Here is a 24,502-nt window from a genome sequence, read left to right on the forward strand (position 1 = left end):
ACCCTTCTTGTAAGTGGACATGCAGGCCTAAGGCCTTCATGTATGTGGTTGGCTCAGATAACTGCAGGTTTCATTGACACTGTGAAAATTATCCTCAATAGAGGGTTTCCCATAGTGCAGTTAGTGGCATCAGCAGCAAAATAAAAAGTTCCTTTTGCTAGCCCTTTGTCGATTGCACTCAGGGAAAGATCTGCTAGGCCCACTGACCTGAATGTGGTGTGGGGAGGAGCATGAATACTTCTCCCAGCCCTATATTAATGTAACCACTGGTCCCCACCCTCCCAACACTACCAACTCTCCCCTGCATCATTGATGCTGGTCCTTTCCTCCATTACCATTGCTCCCCTTGCTGCATTGCCATCACTCCTATCCCCCATTGCTGTCACTCTCTTACTCCTTGCCACTCCTACCCAGCAATTGCCACTTCTCCGCCTCTCTTCGCCATCAGTTCCCAATCGCTTTTCCTCCCCTATTGCCATTGTTCCTTTCTCCATCATTGCTGCTCCCCTCACTGCATTGCCATGACCCCCACTCCACCATCGTCACTCCTCCCTCCATCATTGTTGCTCATTGTTGCTTCTCCTTCCATCACAGCAGCAGCTCCCATATTGCCGTCCCCCTCTCCACTATTTATGTTGCTCCCAGCCCCAACCCCCAAATTCCCTACCCAACCCATGATTCCCAGACCTGGTCCTCATTCTGAACTCAATCCCTGACCTTGATGCCCAGACTCCAAACTCAATTGCAGACCCATGCCCCAGACCAATTTACCTGAAAGTCAACTGAAATGAGGCCCAAGATCCAATATTATGGAGCCTCATGCCTCACATTCAGGTGCAGGGGATAAACCATATGTCAATGACACACCCAAAATTTAGATTTCTGGACCTTTATTTGTCAGAGTAATGATAAAAATACTCAGGAAGCTGTGTCCTATCAAGTCCTCTGCTTCACACTCTATACCCAACTATTTCAATTTTAGACATTTTCTCACTCAAAAGATCTCTCCATATCCTTCTTAATGCCGACTGGAATTAAAATAAATGAACTGATAGCTCTGTAAACCTCCATACCCTTTCTTGAAAGTTGATGATCCAGTTCTTATTTAATTTACCTAGAATTGACTACTTTTTCTGGTCATCTGTTCCATTATCTTGTGGGAAAATAATTTTTCAATGGTTTAAAATAAAACACCAGTTTGTGCTATTATGTCATATAATCCTGTAAAGTACTATAAAGAAGCATATTAACATATATAGATGAAATGTGTGAATATGGTCAAAGATTCAACATTAGTGTCATGAAGCTTTTAATGTATATAATGTTATTGGAAATTATTATTTTTCTAAAATAGAGGTTTAGTCTGTGGGTATGTCTGTGTGTGTTTAATTGGATTAAAGACAGTTGATCTGGATGCATTGATGTATTGTAGTTTTGAGAATGTAAACAGAGGTAGAGGTACACTTGCATTTTGTTGAACAGAGAATTCAAGAGTGGGAGTGAAATCTTGCACCTAGCTAGGAGACACCAAGCAATATGTTTATATTACTATTAAAATTGGTACTATGAAAGGGGCTTTATTGTTAGAAGAGATAGAGTTCAAAGGGCCTGGTGATACAATGAAAATTACATTCAAAGTATAACCTGGGTATAACCTGAGGGGAGTTTATGTGTGCAGAGCACAGGCATGTGACATTTAAGCAGCTGTAAGCCTAAAAATGTCTACAAAGGAACCAAATTGAAAGGAACCTCATTTTGCATTCATAAGGTGAAAATGCTTTGCCTGGTGTCTCGTTAAGTCTATTGGTTATTGTTGCCTTAGTGAAGATTAATTTGGGAATTTGTTATAAAGTTATGATAGTACTAATTTGTAGCCATGTGTATATGTTTAATTTGTTGTAAATTAATAAATATCTCATTTAGTTTGTTATAAAAACCTCTTGGGAACTGGTGTTCTTATTCCTGAATTTAGAGCTGCATCTCAAAACATACTAATTGATAAATAGGTTATGACAGTTGTTTAAAGCTTCCCTCTGGCATTTTAAATAACAGCCTTTACCAACTGCTGCATCATAACAATTGGCTCCTTTCAAGTAAGTTCCCTTACATTTAAAATTAACAGTCTTAACTAGATTGAGTTAAAGTAAACTCATTTCACTATAGTTTTGAACAATTCACAGAAAATGTTTACCTTGAAGAATTGTGAAGTTTTGAATCAGCTGAGCATGCTTTGTGTCTACAAGTTTCATTTCTTCCATGATCATGGACAAGTTGCCAACCTCAATATCCAGTCTGGCCTTCATTACGCCTTGCTGTGCCTTAAGGAGAGAGCTGTCCGCACGGACATTGTCCATGTCTGTGGTCAGGATGGCTAGTTGGTCCGCATGTTGACCCAATGTATTGGTACAAGTGGTTTTTATATCATTCAAATTGCTTGTCAGTGATCGAAGATGTTGCACAGTCCAACTAATATTCCCAATAATACTGCTGATGTCTCTCTCATTTATATCCATGCGCGCTTCAAGTTGTTCAAAACTGGCAGATGTTTTGTTTTCATTAACTTTTTGATATTGCTGTAGATCCTTGAGACTCTCTTCATGGATGTTAGCCATGAAACTAATATTTGCCATCTGACTACTGAGAGTGTTCAATTGATTATTCATATCTTCCAAAGTGTCGCTATTCCCAGTCACCATGATTGAGTTGTTTACTGCTTGTAACTGCAGGTATTGCAGTTTCTCTTTCAGCCAGTCTGTGTCCTTTTGTGCTTGAAGCATGGTCTGTTGGAGAGCCTGCCAATCATTCCTTATCTTCTGGATGGACTGACTGCTATCATCAACAGATTTTTGCAGTGCACTGAATAAATCTCTTTGTTGAATCTGTGTCTGATTTAACTGACTGAGATTCACAGCTGTTTTGCTCTGAGATTTGGTTTGTCTTTGCATGTCACTTTGCAGATTACCAGAGATTTGTTCCAGGTTGGTAATGTAACTACTGTATGTCAATAAAGTCTGGTTTATGTCTCTGATAGACCTTGAATTGCTATCCAACAAGCTTTTCAGTGAGTTATGGTTGGTTGTCATTGATTGTTCTGTCTCTTGTAGCTTGTCCAGTGAAACTTTGTTTCTGGAGGCTTTGTCTGCAATATCGCCAAGCTGGTTCTGAAGAAACTGGATATCTGTTTTGAATTTGGATAGTTCTGTAGTGGTACTTTGATCTTTCACACCAGTCTGGTCATCTAGAAGACAAGGTAAATTTATGAGCAATAACAGAATGGGTAATCACAATGGAATTAAAGGAGAAACAGTTCTGCAGATGCGGTTAAATTAATTTTCTTCTCCTTGTGTGATGTACGGCTTTCTGTTTAATGAACACTAAATTTGTGTAATACACCTGAGTGAGAATCACTTCGAAATGGAAACCAACACGTTCACTACCTGGGTTGAAAAACGGTAACTGAAATTTTTACAGAATAATCAGAAGACACATTGTAATGAATCTTCTGAGGAGTGGCAATCACCCTTGGGTTGCCGCTCCGCTCCTATTTCGTTTCTTAAACAGTGCCAGAGCTCTGCATTACTGACCTGGAGTTCCGAACTGACCTCTTCAGAAATCTGAAGTGTACCAGTTCTAGGAGTCCTTCTTTGTAGGGCATGATTGTCAGGGGAAGCTAAGCCACGCCCCCTTTTTTACGACACTAGCTGCAGTATTTTGCTAAGTTCACGAGCATGCTGAAAAGCTTTGAGACATTTACATAGCTTCTCAGTGTGTTACTGAATGTATGTGAGTGATGTAAGTGGGTAGGGTGACAGAGTGAGTAGATCACAGGGTAGTAGGGTAGAGAGGTCGGGTCAGGTTGGGTGGGGGAGAGTTGGATGGGCTGCGAAGAGTTGGAGGGTTGGGGGGGTGTCGAATGATTGGGGGGAGTGAGAGGGTTAGAGAATGGAGGATGGGGGATGTTGGAGGGTCAGGGAAGTTGGAACAGTTAGGGGTGAAGGAGGCCAAAAGTTAAGGAGTTGGGGGAAGGAGTCAGTTGCATCCTGTTACCCAGAAGTTAGATATGCTTTTTCCTGCTAACATTTCCTGGGTAACTATCCAGGTAAGTGATTTGGAACCCTCTGAAGTCTCCGACTTGAACTCAGAAGGTTCTGGGGGGTTCTGAACGCAGGGGAATTGCCCATCGGAAGTTGAAACTTCCAATGGGTAATTCCTGCAGAGTCCTTGCACTGGGTCTTCCGAGGGATCCCCCAGCACATCTTCCTGGGTACCTCCGGGGTATGACCATCCAGAGACTGAAAGATCTGGGCCATTATTTTTCAAGATATTGGGTCTTGATGGACCGTTAAAAATAAGGCACTGTGGGTGTACTTGCACCACATGGATTGCAGTGGTTCAAGAAACAGCTCACCACTACCTCCTCAAAGGTAATTAGGGATGGGCAATAAATGCTGGCCTAGCCAGTGATATCTGCATCCCAAGAAAGAATTTTTAAACTTAGGGTACGGATAGTAAAGGTTTGGATCAGCTCCAGTTTGCTGATGAAAGTTAGAAGGCTGGTGAGAAAACCTTTGGAAAGCCACAAAGGCATGGATGAGCTGACAAAAGTATGGATGAGGATTTCAGCAGCAGATGTTTTGGGACAGGAACAGTGTTAATCTGGTGAACATACATCTGGCAAAGGAAGAAGCTGAAGCCAGTCTGTTTTCAACTTGGGTTTTTTCACAAAACTCAGTATAACATCAGTGCAGACTGCTTTTTTCCCTTTCACACAGCTCCCCCACCACAGGTGGAAACTGGCTCTTGTATATGTGCCCTAACCTTTTCCCAGTTAGTATCAGCTGCTCTTAATCACAACCAGAGCATGCACTCAATTGTCACAGTATTTGCAACATTAACAGATTCCTCTCTATTTTTTCTTTTTGGGAAAGTACATATTTACAGACAAGATTTTTAAAAAACTGAAGGAAGAGAAATAAATCTTACATTCTCAAGAGTTACATCATGAAGCATCCTTCGAAGACTACCAATAACTTCTCACTGAAAATGCCTCTTTGGTAAAACAGTCAGACAATGGACGGCCCTCAATTATCTACCCATTTAAGTTTGGAGATTTATTTTTCCCCCGCCATTTCTTTCAAACTTGTGATATCAATTCTTAATCTCTTCTCATTCGCACATTTTCTGGAGCGCACACCATCTCAAAGGGAATGATTATCTATATTACATACAACAGGTATAGTTTTTTCAGCATCTCCTTGATACAGAATTTCCCCTAATAGCTTTGATAAAAAAAATGCATTGTCATCTGCATCAACAAGTGCAAGAGTTTCAAGCAGCCCGAGTACTTTTTACCATTCTCCTTCTTTTCTTAGCTTTCCAAGCCAAGAGGCAACATTTCCCACTTTTCCTGTAAGAAATATTATAAAATCAGCTGCGCTCAAAAGCCCATCATGAAGGGTTGCATGAAAGGCAGCACTAAAAATAATCAATTTTATCTTCCTTCGGTCACCCAAAGATGGAAATTTCAGCACACATTTCTCCATATTTAATTACTTTAATGTTTTGATTGCCCATAAAATGTCCTCGACCTTTGGATGTTTCATTACAGTACTTGATTCTAAGACATCAAAACTGGCATCCGGCCTTGTGTGTGCCCAGCCAATTCAATTGTCCAATTAGACTTCGCAGCTACTCTGTCTCAGCTTTGGGAGCAATTGCATTTTTTTACATACGAACATACATACATATGAATTAAGAGCAGGCCACTCGAGCTTGCTCTGCCATTCAATAAGATCATGGTTGATCTGAATGTAACCTCAACCCCATATACCTGATGACCACGATAACCTTTCATCCCCTTGTTAACCAAGAATCTATCTAGCTCTGCCTTAAAAATATTCAGACTCTGTTTCCACTGCCTTCTGAAGAAGAATTCCAAAGACTCACAACTCTCTGAGAGAAAAAAAAACCTCTTTGTCTTAAATGAATGACCCCTTATTTTTAAACAGTGGCCCCTAGTTCTAGATTCTCCCACAAGAGGAAACATCGACTCCACATTCACCTGTCAAGACCCCTCAGGATCTTAAATGTTTCAATTTAGTCGCCTCTTTGTCTTCTAAATTCCAGTGGCAAAAGCCTAACTTGTCCAGCTTTTCCTCATAAGACAACCCGTCCATTTCTGGTATTAATCTAATAAACCTTCTCTGATCTGCTTCTAATGCACTTACATCTTTCTTTAAATAAGGAGACAAATACTGTACACAATACTCCAGGTGTAGTCTCACCAATGCCCTGTACAAATGAAGCATAACCTCCCTTTTTTGTGATGAATTCCCCTCACAATAAATGATAACATTCTATTAGATTTCCTAATTACCTGCTGTACCTGCATACTAACCTTTTGTGATTTATGCACTAGACCCGTCTAAATCTCAGAGCTCCTCCATCTCTCACCATTTCGATAATAAGCTTCTTTCTTGTTCTTCCTGTCAAAATGTACAACTTCACACTTGCCCACATTATACTCCATTTGCCAGATATTTGCCCACTCGCTTAACCTATCTATGTCACTTTGTAGCCTTCTTACGCCCTCTTCACAATTTACTTTTCTACCTATCTTTGTGTCATCAGCAAATTTAGCCACCATTCCTTTGGTCCCTTCATCCAAGTCACTTATATAAATTGTAGGAAGTTGAGGCCCCAGCACTGATCCATGTGGCACAACACGTGTCACATTCTGCCAACCAGAAAAAGACCCATTTATGCAACTCTCTGCTTCCTGTTAGCTAGTCAATCTTCTATCCATGCCAATATGTTACCCCCTTAACCATGAGCATTTATTTTCTACAATAATCTTTGATGTGATGTGGCACTTTATCAATTGCCTTCTGGAAATCCAAGTACAGTACATCCACTGGTCCTCCTTTATCCTCAAAGAACTCCAATAAGTTGGTTAAACATGAGTTTCCTTTCACAAAACCATGTTGACTCTGCCTGATACCCTGAACTTATCCAAGTGCCCTGCTATAGCTTCTTTAATAATAGCTTCTAACATTTTCCCTATGACAGATGTTAGGCTAACTGGCCTACTGTTTCCTGATTTCTGTCTCCCCGCCTTTTTTGAATAAAGGAGTTACATTTGCTATTTTCCAATCTACTGGAACCTTCTCCGAACCTAGGGAATTTTGGAAAATTAAAACCAGTGCATCAACCATCACACTAGCCACTTCTTTCAAGACCTTAGGGTGAAGTCCATCTGCACCTGGGGATTTGTCAGCCCGCAGCCCCAACAATTTGCTCACTACCACTTCCCTGGTGATTGTAATTTTCCAGAGTTCCTCCCTCCCTTCCATTTCCTGATTTACAGCTATTTTTGGGATGTTACTTGTGTCCTCTGTAGTGAAGATCAAAGCAAAATACCTTTTCAAATCCATCCGCCATCTCCCTACCTTCCACTATCAATTCCACAGATGCACTCTCAATAGGGCCAATGCTCACTTTATTAACTCTTTTATTATTTAAATATCTATAGAAACTCTAACTACCAGTCTTTATATGACTTGGTAGCTTTCTCTCATACTCCAATTTTTCCCTCCTTATTAATCTTTTTGTCATTCTTTGCTGTTCTTTATGTTCTTTCCAATTTTCTCACCTGCCACCTATCTTTGCATAATTATATGCTTCTTCTTTAATTTTGATACTGTCTTTAACTTTTTTAGTTAACCAGGGATGGTGAGGACCTGGCATGATTGACTGTGATAGGGTTAACACTTTCTAAGTAAGATTGTTGATGTGATGTAACATCAAAACCATATTGATTTGTTTCCAACCTAAAATAGCTAAAGTCCCCAGAAGCCTGACTTCTGATCTTAAATTCTGTTCTAATCCTGTCAATAACATTTTTTTTTGAGCTTGCTAGTACCACCACATAAGAAGATGCCCGAGAGTTTCCGGGCATGGCACCAATAAAACATAGCTGGATCTGTTTTCAATTAAAACAGCGCAAATTTAACAAATCTGACCTAACTGAAAAATAGCATACCCTGGAAGCATTGTTCAAACCTTAGACATACTTATTTAACTTTCAAACTTTTCTTTCTACATCTGGTGACTCCTGAGGAGGTTGGAGAAACACTTCCCTCTGGAGGTGATTCCCCTGCAGAAATGTAACTTTTATGTCTATTGACTGACATTCCCAAGAACATTGTTGCAAAAAGGGCCAGGACAATTCTTTAAGTTACCTTTCCTGCTGTGGGAAAGTCCACTCTGACCTCTTTATCTCCTAAGCATTCTTCAAAACCCCAGGCCTAGCTTTAAGCATTCTTCAAAGCCTAGCTTTGGCCTTGAAAGTTCCATCCGATAGGACTGTTTCTATGTGGATCCATCAATGCGGTAATGCTAACTGACCCCTATCCGGAACCTCTGAATACACGCCAAACTCACCAACTTTCTAACGTTCTGTTTGGTCTCCTGTATGGCTTTAACTCGTAATTTGTTGGCAGCTATAAAAAAAGTCTCAGGATGGAATTTTCCATGCCTGCTGGCATTGGGCGTATTTGGCAGTGTGAGTGGGCAATATGGTGAGAAGGCCAGAAATCGGTTTCACGATATTGTGAAACCAGTTTGTGATCATCCATTCAGCCTGTCGATGGAGGGGGGGGGGTCTATGTTTCCCGCCATCGGACGCCGAGAGCTTCATTGTAATACATCAGAATGTCATTATAAGGCTAGTCTGCTGGAATCATCCCACCCTCCCCCCACCAACTCCCCGACGTGTTTCACAACAGCATTCATAAGGTGTGCGCTCGGCAGGTTGCACTTTGAGGGAACTCGGAGGTGTTGTGGAGTTCTCGCGATGGTCGCCTATTGGACTTCAAGGCTGAGGCAACTTGGGGGGGTAGGGGCAAGGGCTGCCCTGCAGTTGGAGGCAGTGCACAAGCACATGTGGAGGTGAGGGGGGGGCGAGAGAAGCAGCCAAGCATTAGGGGAGCATTGTATAAAGTGACCATTCCTCTGCAGCTGAGACAGTTCAGACGCAGCCACATTGACATGCGTGGAGTCGGGCCTCTAGCTCATCTGCCCTCCAAGCAACGCAGAGGCATGAAAGTGTCACCAAATACTCCACAGTTTTTCACCCCTCGGGCACAGACTGCAATCTGAGCATTTTAGTGGACTGCAGAACAGTTGGGTGACTGGGCACGTTGTATAATCTCCTCTCCAGTCACTGGTGGAGGCCCTCACAGTCCCTTGCAATGTCAGCATCCTGGTTTGGACCAGTCTCTAACATGGTTCAAGCTAACAGTGCAGTCTTGCAGTACGGGTTAGGAGAATGCCTGTGCTTGGGCTGAGAGCACAGCATGCAGTCCAGTGGGAGAAGCAGCCGCCAATCGGTCAGGTGGAGTGGGGCGGAGGTGGTAGGGGTTTTGGGCAGCCATGCAGCGCACTAAACTCTGGTCATCCAAGTGATGGCCAGTACTTAAGAGGCCTCCAGACTTAACCAAGAAAGGTCCATAGAACACCCAAGCTAACCCACGCATCTCTCTTTCATTCTGCAGGAGGACTCCATCAGGAGCAGGGAGCCTGGTGACCTAGCTGTGTGCCTTGTAGCATACAGAATGCGAAGATGACGGAGAAGAGGGTGACAGAGGCACCTAGTTGCACAGGGGGAGGAGCAGCACCCTCAGAAGAAGGGGTGGCTGGGAGTCCCGCATATGCTGCTGAACAGCCACAGTGAGCCATTGATGGTTGGCGCCTATCTAGGCTCAGGGCCTATAGACAACACCTTTCATTCCTGTAGGTGACTGAGAACCACTGTCACCAAAGACTGCACATGTCCAAGGAACTGGTCAGTCATATCTGCCACCTGCTGCAGGATTTGGTGCCAGGGCGACATGGAGGATATCCACTGCCAGTGGCTCTGAAAGTGACCGCAGTGCTCAAATTTTACGCCAGTGGTTCCTTTCAGGGCTCCACAGGTGACCTCTGTGAGATCTCACAAGCCTCCACCCACAAATGCATCCATGAGGTCACAGATGCCATCTTCATGAGGGCACACAACTTTGTGCATTTCACCCAAGAACTGGGCAGCCAGGATGCAAAAGTGATTGGATTTGCCCAGGTCTCAGGTTTCCCACAGGCGCAGGGAGCCATTGGCTGCACTTATGTGGCACTCAGATCTCCGTCACAACAGGTGGTCAACTATGTCAACCGCAAGGATTTCCACTCACTGAAAGTTCAGCTGGTGTGCGACCACCACAAGAACATCCTGCAGGTCTGTGCACGGTTTCCAGAGAGTGTCCACAACTCCTACATTCTCAGTCTGTCATTGATCCCTGATGTCTTCCAGGGTCCACAGAGGCTTCAGGGATGGCTTCTCAGGAACGAGGGCTACTCACAGAGGTTGTAGCTGGTGACACCCGCTCGGCGACTTCAGACTGCAGCAGAGTGAAGGTATAATGAGGCTTATGCTGCAACTCACAACTTGGTGGAGCAAACCATCGGGATGTTGAAAATTAGGTTCTGACGCCTGGACCTGTCTGGTGGAACCCTGCAATATAGTCCACAGAGGGTGTCACGCATTGTCGTCATCTGCTGCGCCCTTTACAACCTAGCGCTGCAATGGGGAGAGCAAATGGCTGAGGAGGAGATGGAGTAGGTGGAGGTCTCCATCAATGAGGAGGGCGTCGACAGGGCTGAGGCTGAGGTCCTTGAAGGCAAAGATGACAGTTATGAGGCCCTCACACTAGCCAGACGAGGCAGGCACAATCAGGAGGCCTTCATAGGTACTAGATTCATGGAAGATGATGACAACATGCAGTGAGGAGATGCCATAGACCCTCAAATTGAGGTTTGACTCCAGTCTGACTTATGGCAACACACATACCCACTGTGATAATGCTCCCGTCATGGAGACACAATGTTGGCCCTAACAGTAGCTCTATTGCAGGAGGATAATGACGACATGCAGTGAAGAAACTCAATAGATCTTCACATAGCCTCTGAGAATGTCTGACTCCTGTCTTGCTGAGAGCAGCTCACTTGCGCTCTGTGATCAGGGTCACATCATGGAGACGCAGTCGTGAAACTTTAGAAACATCTGATCCTTTGTCCGCCTTCAGCACCTGACCCCTTCAGGAACACCGTGTCACCGGTCACAGAAGCTGAAGAGATGGGGGCCAGCCTCACCTTACAGATGCTGAAAGCACACAGAGAGAATGATGGAACTCTGTGATGCCTGCCAACGAAATTCTGGCAGCAAAGACAAGCACCATTGAGGTGGAGGCATCACTAATATGTCCAGGGAGTGTGAAGCCAGGACCATCACTTTGGTCTGAAGGCTGCACAAAGCGCAGGGACGAGGCCCTGGACTGAGACATCTGCCTTTATCTTGTGCAGGAACCAAGGTTTCACACCTAGTGATATGAACACTACTCATCAGAACAAGGAGCCATAGGCAGGGAAATATTGTTGAGAGTTTATTTGAAATAGTGAACATTATGTACAAGTGATTAACACCCGTACTCAGGCTGTGCAACCACATCTTCTTAACCTTCCTAACCCTGCTGCTATGTCTTGGTGCTCCCCCGACACCCACAGCGGAGGTGGAGGCAGCCTGCTGACTGCTACGCAGTGTCTGTAATGACCTTGGCAGGCGTCCTCTGGAGGGCCCCGGCCTGCTTTCAGGGTCCCGCTGTGTGGCAGTGGCACCCTCGTCAGTCTGTGGAGCTGGAGCTGCAGAGGTCACAGGAAGAGGGGATTCGGATCGGCTGGACACTCCCGGAATCAGCTAGGTGGATGGCCCCTGCTGATCCTCCTCCATATGGGTGCCCAAGGGCCCCTGTTTGACTCCGTGAGGAGAAGGGGTGGCTGGAGTGAGATCGAGCTGCCCCATACCCATCTCGCGTCCGTACTGTTGGAGGCCAACTATGGTGTCAGTGATGGAGTTAAGGTCGCGCAGCTGTGCTGGAGCGGTGTCCTGGACCAAGGTCCCCACGGCGGTCGCCAGCTTACCAGTGTTGACCTTAATGTGTTGGCATGCAAGCGCTATCACCTCAGCCTGAAAATGGACAAACTCCTCCATCCTGCCTTGCAATCTGAGGAGTGCAGCGCACATCCCTTCCTGATGTTCCCGAGCTTGCTTTAGCAACTCCAGTAACTGAGGTATGACCCAGTCCAGAGGCTCGTCATCTGAGTCGGACTCAGCAAATTTCTGGCCTCCAGCAGCCCTCCAAGTGCTGGGGACCTGGGAAGTCCCTGTCGTTGTCTGTGGTGGATCAGAAAGTGTGATGTGCTCACCAGAATGTGATCCTGAGGCCACTCTAAAGCTAGGTCCCACTGAGGTGTGTCTCTATGTGCTGGTGGAGAGTGTGGGTGAACGCTGTGACGGGACTTCAGGGAGGGTGCCTTCAGATTCATCTTCAGAGGTTTCTTCGGAGCTTGCTTGGAGGCCCTGGGTTGTGGACTCCGTTGGCAGCTTCCCAGATGTGCCTGCGGAAGCAAGGGGAAATAATTAGTGCCTGGCAGTGGCCTGCGAAACAGGACACACAGCATGGTTGTCTGTTGGATGTTGCACTGCTGGACCCTCACTAGGTAGAGCAGCGCTGACCTCATCGTCAGCACAGGATCAGTCCCGGTCATTGCCAGCCAGCTGGATGGCTCTATTTTCAAAGTACATGAGGACATTTATTTCAGGCATTCCTCCACCAGTCTGTGACCTCTCCCTCTTGTTGTGTGCCAGCTTGTCCTGCATGAGCAGAGATGGAGAGAGTGTAAGCAGGATGCCAGGCCAGATGATAAGTATGTCTGGCATGTGTGGGTGGTGAATGGTCCCATGGACAGGCTAATGACAATGAAGGTGTCTGTGAGAGAGTGAATGGATAATGTCCCTCGAACTGACAGTGAGTAAGTTTCCTGTGGATGTGTGATGGGTTTGTGAGTGTGTGAGTTGATAGTGATGAGAAAAGTGACTTACCCTGGGGGAACAAAGGAGATCATTCATCCTTTACGAGTAACATCCCCAAAGTTCAAGAGAGTCGGGGGGCAGAGGTGAGTATGGTGGCCATTACCAAGGAGAAGGTGCTAGGAAAACTGAAAGGTCTGAAGATGGATAAATCACCTGGACCAGATGGATTACACCCCAGAGTTCTGAAGGAGATAGCTGAAGAGATAGTGGAGGTGTTAGTGGTGATCTTTCAGGAATCACTGGAGTCAGGGAGGGCCCCAGAGGACTGGAAAATCGCTAATGTAACCCTCCGTGTTTAAGAAGGGAATGAGGCAAAAGACGGGAAATTACAGGCCAATTAGCCTGACCTCAGTTGTTGGTAAGATTTTAGAGTCCATTATTAAGAATGAGATTTCAGAATACTTGGAAGTGCATGGTAAAATAGGGCAAAGTCAGCATGGTTTCATCAAGGGGAGGTCATGCCTGACAAATCTGTTAGAATTCTTTGAGGAGGTAACGAGTAGATTAGACAAAGGAGAGCCAATGGATGTTATCTACTTGGACTTCCAGAAGGCCTTTGACAAGATGCCGCACAGGAGGCTGCTCAGTAAGATAAGAGCCCATGGTGTTAGAGGCAAGGTACTAGCATGGATAGAAGATTGGCTGTCTGGCAGGAGGCAGAGAGTGGGGATAAGGGTTCCTTCTCAGGATGGCGGCCGGTGACTAGTGGAGTTCCGCAGGGGTCAGTGTTGGGACCACAACTTTTCACTTTATACATTAATGATCTAGGTGAAGGAACTGAGGGCATCCTGGCTAAGTTTGCAGATGACACAAAGATAGGTGGAGGGACAGGTAGTATTGAGGAGGCGTGAGGCTGCAGAAGGATTTGGACAGGTTAGGAGAATGGGCAAAGAAGTGGCAGATGGAATACAACGTGGGGAAGTGTGAGGTCATGCACTTTGGTAGGAAGAATAGAGGCATAGGCTATTTTCTAAATGGGGAGAGAATTCAGAAATCTGGAGTGCAAAGGGGCTTGGGAGTCCTAGTCCAGGATTCTCTTAAGGCTAACTTGCAGGTTGAGTCGGTAGTTAGGAAAGCAAATGCAATGTTGGCATTTATTTCGAGAGGACTAGAATATAAAAGCAGGGATGTGCTGCTGAGGCTTTATAAGGCTCTGGTCAGACCACATTTAGAATATTGTGAGCAATTTTGGGCCCCGTATCTCAGGAAGAATGTTCTGGCGCTGGAGAGGGTCCAGAGGAGGCTCACGAGAACGATCCCAAGAATGAAAGGCTTAACATATGAGGAACGTTTGAGGAATCTGGGTCTATACTCGATGGAGTTTAGAAGGATGAGGGGGGATCTGATTGAAACTTACAAAATACTGAATGGCCTGGATAGAGTGGACGTGGGGAAGATGTTTCCATTAGTAGGAGAGACTAGGACCCGAGGGCACAGCCTCAGAGTAAAGGGAAGACCTTTTAGAACAGAGATGAGGAGAAACCTCTTTAGCCAGAGAGTGGTGAATCTATGGAATTCATTGCCACAGAAGGCTGTGGAGGCCAGGTCATTGAGTGTATTTAAGACCGAGATAAATAGGATCTTGATTGGTAAGGGGATCAAAGGTTATGGGGAGAAGGCTGGAGAATGGGGTTGAGAAACTTATCAGTCATTATTGAATGGAGGAGCAGACTCAATGGGCCGAATGGCCTAATTTCTGCTCCTATGTCTTATGGTCTCTTGCAACACTGGGTGGCTGTCTTCTTTTGCAGGGCATTGGCACCACCTCCCAAGCCAGATTAGTAAGGTTGCTGCCCATCTTGCGGCCTTAGCAGGGTAGAGGGCGTCACAGTGGGACTCCACCACGTCCGAAAGGCGCTCGAGGGATGCATCATTGAACCTGGGGGCTGCAGTCTTTTTGCCTTTCAAGGCCATGTCTTCCATGCAACAGTCCTGGGCTGGAAGCACTGAGAGGTGTGTGTGCGGCTGCAATTTAAATATGCTGAAGCAGCGAGGTGATGGCATGACGGGCGAATGAGGCCCTGTCCACCAGTGAAACGGCGCATTTCCCAGGAATGCATAATTAATGCGGTGGGATTGGGTAATACGATGTGAGAAGCCGCCATTGTCGCCGGTGGGTAAAACATAATTTTTCCCACCCGCTATCGCACTTAGAACAAATCTGGGATGATTCCTCCCTCTGTCATTATTACTTTCTCGGGATGGTGCTGCATTCTCCATTTCACTGTGCCATCTAGTCAGACTGTGGAGTCTACTTGCCCATTGAAGTCTTTGCATGCTACTACTGTTAGATCCCCTGTGTGACCGATCTGAGCCCTTTCCACTCTACAAGAATGGTTCCTCAACTGGGATTCATCGCCCGACCCGTTAATGGAACTCAAGTTATGCTTTATTATTTTCCATTCTCAGACACCATTCTCCCAGTCCATGGCCTTCACTGCTTGTCCATCATCCTGGACATTCAGCCAATTTTTATATTTTCTAGTGGTTTATCCTGCTTGTCCCACTAATGCTGCATCCCTCTAGTTATTCGGCTATATCACCCGGGAATCCACTTTGGGCAGATGGCCTCTAGATAAAATAGCCCTTTCCTGTTCATCACAATCAGTTCTTCTAACAGCATCCAACCCCTGATCTATATCTTATCCTTCTGGCCCTATTCTGCAAAATATATGAGTATGCAATGCATAAGGTGCTTCATCAACCTCTATCACATTGTCAGTATACAAAAATTTATAATTCATGCCAATAACCAATGAGGAATGGGCTTTTATTGTTTGATTCCCATGTTGGATAAGCACTGTTTTCCCCTCACTTCCAATAACTTCCCCTGGACCTTTCCACTCTCAATGCCCCTCTCTCTTTTCTACCTTAGATGGCCTTATGTGATGTTGCCACTCTCTCTGAATTCTTTCTGAAACTCCAGCCTTGATAAAAGCTTTGCTGCCTGCATGTAATGCATTTAAATGGGCAGAGAAAATGGAACTGATGGTAGTTCCTTCTAGGCAGGGGAAGCATCAGACAACACCAAAAGCAACTTTGGATTCCTTCCACATACCAGTTAGTACAGCTATAAGGTCCAACCATTTGCAAAGAATTTTTAGTACGTACCCCCCCATGCCAGCGCCGTTTGCAACTTGCAAGTCGGTTGTGTGGCCAATATCTTATGCAACATCTCATCAGTTACTGCGTGATTCCTCTCACATAAACCATTGCTGGGTGGACCCTCAGCCGTGGTATTCATGACTATGATATTCAAATTCTCACACATGTCCCGAAATTTGTTATTTGTGAATTCCCCTCCATTATCTGTCAACAATCTTGTTGGCTTTCCTAGTCCAGTACCAACCCATTTTCCCATGACATTGTCTAGGATGGTCTGTTTGTCTTTGCCATTTATCACTGTAGACAGGCTGAATCTAGTCACCATATCCACAAAGTGAATATCCTTGTCTGTAGGTCTAAAGTCTAATTTAATGCCATTAAATTCAAGTGGAAGATTTAGTGTTGGTGTCCTCCAGTATTTGACTCAAATGTCGCAACTTGCTCAATAAGAGTTTCATATTCCCCATCCACTACTCCAGCATCACCCAACAGAATTTTTAATTTCTGTGACGAAGGGTGTGTGAATTGTCTACGTAATTTCCAAATAATTATTTTCCTGTCAGCCAGAATCTTATCCCGTGAAGCTTGGACTTCTCAATGAGAAACATCTGGTCTCCTCAGTGGTGTGCAGTAATGCCCTGATCAACTGAAATGTAAATCCACAGCTTTCCTGAATACAAGTGCTTTGTCATTTTCCATACCTGGTTTCATATGTGCTTTTTTCATTGAGGACTTTGTCGGCAATAAAGATATTTCACTGGCGACCACATCAAAACTAATGAAGAGACTTATCCCAGCTATCTTGCATGGATGACCACTCCTTTTAAAGACTTTAGCATATGGTTATCCCCAAACCAAAAGCAGGTGAAGCTTTCAAACTCTAACTTTATGCCGATCTTCCTCATCTAGGGATTCCAAGTCGCAATTGAGCCAGTTCACCCATCTGCTGTAGAGGTGCAACTGCTATCCAACACCACACAATTGACGAATTAGTGACCAAAACACTCATCACTAGACTCAGGCTTCCATTAAACAATACAATTCCTTCAAGCTGCTCATCCTCATCGTTCTCAGCGTCAGAATGGTCCACATCATGCGTCACCTCAAAGACATGGGGCAGAATTTTCTGCCTGGCGGGCAGGCCTGACCCAATCTCCAGCGGGCGGGGAGTCAATTCCCACCAGTGAAGGGGGCCGCACTGCCATTTTACTTGGGCCGGCCAGTTAAGGTCTGCCCAGCGTGATGTCCGGTGGGAAGCGTTATGCGCTTCCTGTGCGGGCAGGGGGGGGATGCCTAAAATCGAGAGCGCACTCTTTCGCACATGCACACAAAAGAGCGCAAAACTCCCTCAGGCTAAGTGCTACCTCAGGGAGATTGCCTGGACTTTGTGAAATATTAAAAATAGAAAAAAAAATCCCTTACATGTCCCCCTCATGTGACAATGTCACATGAGGGGGACACGTTCATAATTTACATAATAACTTTATTAAAATTTTTAAAACCCTGCATGAAACCTCATCCCGCCGGTGGATGAGGTTTCATGTTTTCTCTATTTGCCGCTGGGGCTCTGGCCTGCCCATCAACTTAAGGTTGGACGGGCAGGTCCTTCAATTGGTTAAATGATCCTGTCAATAGCCTCAGCTGGCCATTGACAGGTCAGTGGGCCCACAGCTGATTTTGCTGCTCCCCCACCTTCCTGAAAATTTGAATGGGGCAGGATGATGTCGGGGGTTCTGCCCGACATCATCCCGTGTCATTTTACGTGTCGGCGAGCGGGCCCCGCTCCCTGCTTGCCAACGGCAAAATTCTGCCCATGATTTTTGCACTATGGGCAATTTGTGGTGCAATGATATTTGGAATCACAATGAAAACACCTAATTACATTGCATTACTAGAGTTCATAGACCTATGGTTGCCATCCCAGTCTTGCTTTCTGTCTTGATCCACAAATTGGTCAATAGTGTGACCCTCCTCGGGTCGCCTATCAGCAACTCCATCTTTGTACTGACACCTGTGTCTAATATACAGGCGACCTTGAAATTCAGCAACCATGGAGCCTTCCATTTTGACATCGCTGCAGAGCTGCCTGTTTGTGGCCTGATTAGTGATTGGAAACAATTGCTTTCCAATCATTTATTTTTAGGGCAGCAGCCATTTGGTCTAAAAAAGAATCTTCTCCATGAAGCTGAACCCCGTCATTACCAGAAATATCTATACATGCGATCTGTGTATAATCCAGTAACTTGAATGCAAACAGAGGCTCCGGGATCTCTAGGTCAATCTTTGTCAAACTCTTATACATACAACCTACACAAAGTCCACGCTCTACTCTTCCATGGACTGACTGTCCATCTTCTTAAATTTATCAAAAGTTGACCATGCTTCATTGGTTTCCAACAGATCACCTTTCTTATAAATCCTATCCATAAATTGTAATAGAAGGCCTGATCCTTCTTCAGTATCCAAGTCACCCACATTCAGCTCCAAAAATACTTCTAACCTTACTTTTTCCTGGCAGTGACAAAATCAAAGCCATACCTTGCTTCCTCTTGGACAACAAGTTAACCGAGTCCACATTTCCACCTCATTTTTTCCACTGCTCATATGGTTCAGATTCCGGAAAATAAAGGTGGATAATCAAAGCTTGAGAATTTGCCTTGGGCTTCAGCCATTTCGCACCAGAGGGGTGTAGTAAATTTTCCAAAACAGAGAGAGACAAAAATCTCTTATTCAGCTTCCAAACTCTACAGGTCGGTGTTAATCCCTCATTACCAAATTAATCTGATGAACATCCATCTGGCAAGGACGAGGCTGGAGCCAGTCTGTATTCAACATGGGTTTATTCACAAAGCCCGATATAACATAACTGCAGACTACTTTTCCCTTCCAAACAATTCCCACACCACTGGTTTTTATACTCTCTTTTGAAATGAACCAAATAATCAATAAAATAAACTAATAAAGGGCGGGGGGGAGGTGACAGTCTTTGTTGGGGCACTGTAACAAAAATCAAAACATCAAAGGAAACTTAACTAACTATTCCCTGGCGTAATGATGCACCCCAGCTCCCATGGCACACACCGGTTGCAGAAGGCCTCATGCGTACCATTGGACAGTGCGTGCTCCCTCTCCAGGGCCACCAAGCCGCAAACATAGCTGCGGTAGAGGGGCAGGCAGTTGGGTCGGTGATCCACTGCCTGGACCCGTTGATGGCCCTGGCCCAGGCTTATGAAGAGGTCCTCCTCCCTCCCTCCCCACCCCCCTCCACACCGGCTGCTGATTCTTATATATGTGCCCTAACCTTTCCCCAATTAGTATCAGCTGCTCTTAATCTCAACTAGAGCATGCCATATTGAGTCAGTTGTCATACAACATTAAAGCAGAGATGGGTCAAATTGGTTTGGATTTTCACAAGTCAGGGAGACTCCTTGGAAGGTTGCAAATGGTGGCCGGGACCCAGATCAGGAAGTGCCGCCCCCATTCTCAGCATTTCCGATATTGACAGCTGTGTGAAAGCAGGCGGGGCACAATTTCCATACGTGGCAGTTGCAAATCAGCTGGGCCATTTGAAGAGGTAGGGCAGAACAGGAAGTTGTGACTTTCACCCTCAAAGCTTCCAGAACCCAGAGTGTGTGTTACACGACTTAGTGCTGGAGATTTCAACAGATCTGAAGGATACAGTTAAAGGGTTCTATGTTTCGTATAGAGCTGTGTGAAGCAGGCATGAGGGGCAGAAGTCCCAGACAGACCAGCAACAAGGGGGAGTGTGAGATATTACCTTGAACGAAAGATGTTCAGGCACAAGCTCTGCTTCCTGGACATGACTGTGAGGCAGTGTAGACGAAGGCTTAGGATGTCTCAGGATATGGTAGGAGAAATCTGTGCCATGTTGGAGGCAAATGTTGTGCCTCAAACAACTGGTGCACAAGCCCTTCCAATAGTAGTTAAAGTGATCGTCGCCCTCAACATTTATGCAGCTGGGTTCTTCCAGGGTTCTGCTGCAGACCACTGTGGCATCTCATAGCTAGAATCGCACAGGAGCAAGGTAGCAGTCATCCATGCCCTCCTTGCCAGGCTAAAGGAGCACATTAAGTAATCCCAGAGCCAAACAGCAATGGGGCTCATGTCAATAGCAGGCTTTCCACAAGTGCAAGGCGTAAAAGATTGCACACACATCGCCATCAATGCATCATTGCAAGAGGCGCACAGATACATAAAGAGTCTTTTTATTCATCAATGTCCAGCTTTTGTGTGACCACAAGGTTTTCCTCCATGTCTGTGCAAGGTTCCCTGGAAGCTATCATGACTCTTTCATCCTGAGGTAGTCCAACCTGCACACCTTTTCGAGCCCATACCCTAGCTCCATGTCTGGTTACCAGGCGACAAAGATTAGCCATGGCAAAGGTGACTGCTTACTCCATTGCGCCAAGTGGAGATGGTGCCAGAACAGCGCTATAACAGCAGTAACCATCAGATCAGGACAACCATCAAGCTGGCCACTGTCCTTTTAAAAATGTGTTTTTGACACCTTGCCCATTTGGGAGTAGCACTGCAATACTCAGCTGTAAGAGTATCAAAAATAGAAGTGGCCTGCTGTATGCTACATAATTTGGAGCAGCGAAGGGGTGTACACATGCAGAATCCAGAGTTCAGTGAAAAAGACCACTCATCAGAGGAGGGGGAGGTGGAGGAGCCATTTATCCCTGATAAAGATGGAACTAAGGGGGAGGGTGAGGAGGGGGGGCAACGGTTGGCTCCGTACCTGACGCCATAGTCAACAGGAGGACCTATTACAGAGGTGCTTCCTGTAACCAACATTTAGGATATGGCTGCACCCTTGGAAGAAAATGGCTGTCAAGCCATTGATATATAAGTGTCCTTGAGACAATGGCCTGTAATTTCTGAGCTCTGGTGCATTGTAACTGGGAAGTACCCCAAAGATGCGCTGGGCAATCACCCCCCTCAGAAGTCCCCAGGTAAGAATTGCACGGCAATTGCCTGGGATGTTCAAACTTCCGTTGAGCAGTTACCCTGTAATGGGAACCATCCGAAAGTATGATATAAATCGCAAACTTCCAATGCTTTCAAATGTCTTACAGGAAAGTTACCCAGGAAAAGTTGGAATTAAAATCATTTTTAACATCTGGGTAACTAGAGTCCTGATGGCCCCGACCCCCCCCCACAAGACTCTCCCAACTTCCCCCCACCACCCCACAAACCTTCTGACTCCCCAAAGCCTGCACAAATGGAGTACTCTCCATTTGCCTGAGTGAGTGCAGCTCCAAAAATGCCCAAAGAGCTTGACACCATGCAGTACAAAGCTGCCCGTTTGACTGGCACCCCATTCACCATGTTCAACATTCATTCCCTGCGCCAGCAACGCACAATGGCCGCAGTGTGCACCATTTGCAAGATGCTCTGCTGCAACTCACCAAGGATCCTTCGACAGCATCTTCCAAATCTGGGGCCTCAACTGACTGGAAGGACAAGGGCAGCTGATGCACGGGGACAAAACCACCCGCGAGTTCCCCTCCAGGCTGCACACCATGCAGACTTTGAACAAAAACGCTATTATTGGGTCAAAGTCCTGGAGCTCCTGTCCTAAATACACTGTGGGTACTTTTTCACTGTTTAGGAGAGGATTCTGACTTCGAACTGTTCATTAATAATCCCACAGATGGTAGCTACACTCCACTGGCTCCTCTGCCAAGCATATAGACTAAGTGTGGTTCCTCTTGTACTAAGCAGGATTACTACTGCAACAACACAACCATCAGTACGTTAAAGCTAACCTGTCTCATGATGGTCTAATCGCAGCTCACGTTCCCTATTAGTAAGTGAACAATCAAATGCTTGGTGAGTTTTGCTTCATAATGAAAGAAAGAGCTGACATCAAAGGATTAAAAAAGCAACATCACTATGGACGCTTGGGGAGTGGCATGAGATGAATTGTACTTGCAGACAGCCAGCACAGACACAATGGGCCGAATGACCTCCTTCAGTGATGTAACCATTCTATGGTTTTATTTAATAAATACAACCTGAGTCCTGCAGACATCTCATATACAACTTCCATGCATCCCAATGCTCCCTCCGTATGGACCCACGTGGAGTGCAGCGGCTCATGAGGCACCTCGCCACCACTACCTTCTCATGGGAAATTAGGAATGGTCATCAAATGCTAACCTAGCACTGACGCACACATCTTGTGGTTGACTATTATCAGCAGTGAAAGTATTACTTAGCCCTGACTTAACGGTGATTGTCTTGCATGACCACACCCTTCATATCTGTCAGGTGACTGAGGAATGGACTTCTGGCTCCAATCCTCACTAACACTGGTAAGAACAAGTAGTTTTATGTTTAACCCATTATTGTATGTGCCACACTCAACAAGTATAAACCAGCAAATCGATCCTTTGATTTCTATGGTCTATTTATAGACATTGGGAAACGTAAAGCCATTAGTGATCAAATCACCGCAGCGCCCTCCACTCACGGACACTCCTATGTGGTACCCCCGTGTCGCCTCAGAAGAGGTGGAGGCGGTCTGCTCATTTCTGTCTGTAAAATATTGAGAAGTGTTGTGACTGTTCTCTTTGTGCAGGTACCTGTTGGGGACCCACCTGAGACTGCAGTACTTGCAATTCTGCAGCAGCAGCCGTGGTCACTGGAGCACATACCATGGATGAGGCTGTGGCAGGGATGCAGCAGAAGGTGAGTGTGCAGAACTGCTCACAGCAACTTAATTCTTCTCTGCAACCTCCTCAGCCCTGGGATGGCTTTCTGGTGGGTTGGATGGAGTGGGCTGCTGGGGCGCAGCAGTCATTCATTCCATTATCCATTGTGCCACCAGTGAGAATGTCAAGTTATGGGTACGCAGATCCTCATGTATTCCATGTAGCACAGCGCTCATACTCTTAACATACTGCTCCAGGCTACTGAGTGAGCCTTAAACAAAAACAGAATTACCTGGAAAAACTCAGCAGGTCTGGCAGCATCGGCGGAGAAGAAAAGAGTTTTTCCAGGTAATTCTGTTTTTGTTTTGGATTTCCAGCATCCACAGTTTTTTTGTTTTTAATACTGAGTGAGCCTTGTTCCCTTTGCAGGAATTGACACTGCTCTTGCAGCTGCTCAGAGTGATGCTTCTTGGGACTCTTTCACGGTTGGAGTTCATGGGTTGAGCTCCTGAGAAAAAGTTGAACTCATCACCGCAATGGACCCCTCCACGTGCAGTGCATGAGCGCACATTGCCTCAGGGAACTCCACCAGATGTCTGCACATCTGCTGCCATCCAAGTACTGTGCCCCATAAGGTGACTCCCGAGGCTTAACCTCAATGCCAACTTGAGCATCATTGTCACTCCCGTCTCTCCTCCGAGCGAGGCGCTGTGCACATATGTTTCTGATTCTGTCACCTCCTCCTGCACTCCGGTGTGGTGCCCTTCCCCATGTGCAAACAACTTTAAACGTGTGCTACATCTCTCCGCAATGCTAGTATCTGTGCTGGTGGATTGTGGGCTGGTAAGGCGGGACGGTGCTTCCTCAGACATGTCTTCCTCCTCCTTCTCCCGATGCCCGAGGGATGGTCCGGCTCTGGGGGTTGTGTGGGCAATGATGGGATCTGTGTGAGATACAAGCGCACATGTGGTTACAGGACAATATCAGGAACCATATGAGCTGAACCACTGGCTCAACACCCCTCCTTCATGATCTACCATGTGCCAGCTGCTAAGCATTATGCTAAGTCCACTTTCCCTGTACTGAATAACCATCACCCCCATGCTCTAAAGTGCCTATAACACCACCCTTAGCACCTGCAATGGGTGATTCACCATCTCCAACCTTAGCCTGGGAGGGCACACGTGCAGTTTGAATGGCCTTCTCCTACACTGCATGAGTCACACTTAGCCTCACAGTCTCACTACCCCCCTGTCTGGGCCATCTCCTTTGCATTTTGTGTCCTCTTCTCCTGCAAGTAATCAATAAAGACAAGTTTAAGGACATTGACTCCTGCATCGAGGTACAAACCTATTCTATTTGGGAGTGTGTTAAAATGTGCATTCCTTTGTGACCCCATGAATGCTTGGACATACAAGAGTGTCATGTCCATTTGCTCATCCTTGACAATGGGGAAACAAGTGCCAATTCTGTCCCATCTGATGCCTCATTCACATGGCACCCAAACCAGATGGGAAAGCATGCATCAGTCAAATGACCCACCTTGCCTGAGCGCAGCAGGTCATGGAACCACTTGTGGTACTGTACCCAAGATCTTTGCTGTTCACCTGATGCACTCACCACTGCTGCTACTGCCTGCCAGGTTCTCTTAATAATGGCAGTAGGATCCCTTTTACCTGGATACAGTGTTTCTCTCCAGCCTTCAACCTCCTGTACCAGGATCTCCATTTAATTCATGAAAGCTTCTCTGGGATAT

The 24,502-nt window shown here is 45.8% G+C and overlaps 1 protein-coding gene across 2 annotated transcripts in view; it reads right to left on the reverse strand.

Annotated features, from left to right (window-relative positions):
* The window catches only part of colec12 (collectin sub-family member 12), a 239,021-nt gene that overhangs the window by 36,896 nt on the left and 177,623 nt on the right, over nucleotides 1–24,502 (reverse strand). For both annotated transcript variants that reach the window (XM_041190038.1, XM_041190037.1), the window contains one exon: nucleotides 2,192–3,238. In XM_041190038.1, coding sequence (XP_041045972.1) covers nucleotides 2,192–3,238 — 1,047 coding nt within the window. The remainder of the gene's footprint in view (nucleotides 1–2,191; nucleotides 3,239–24,502) is intronic.

This window comes from Carcharodon carcharias, chromosome 6 (assembly GCF_017639515.1).
Source record: "Carcharodon carcharias isolate sCarCar2 chromosome 6, sCarCar2.pri, whole genome shotgun sequence".
NCBI classification, from domain to species: Eukaryota; Metazoa; Chordata; class Chondrichthyes; order Lamniformes; family Lamnidae; genus Carcharodon; species Carcharodon carcharias.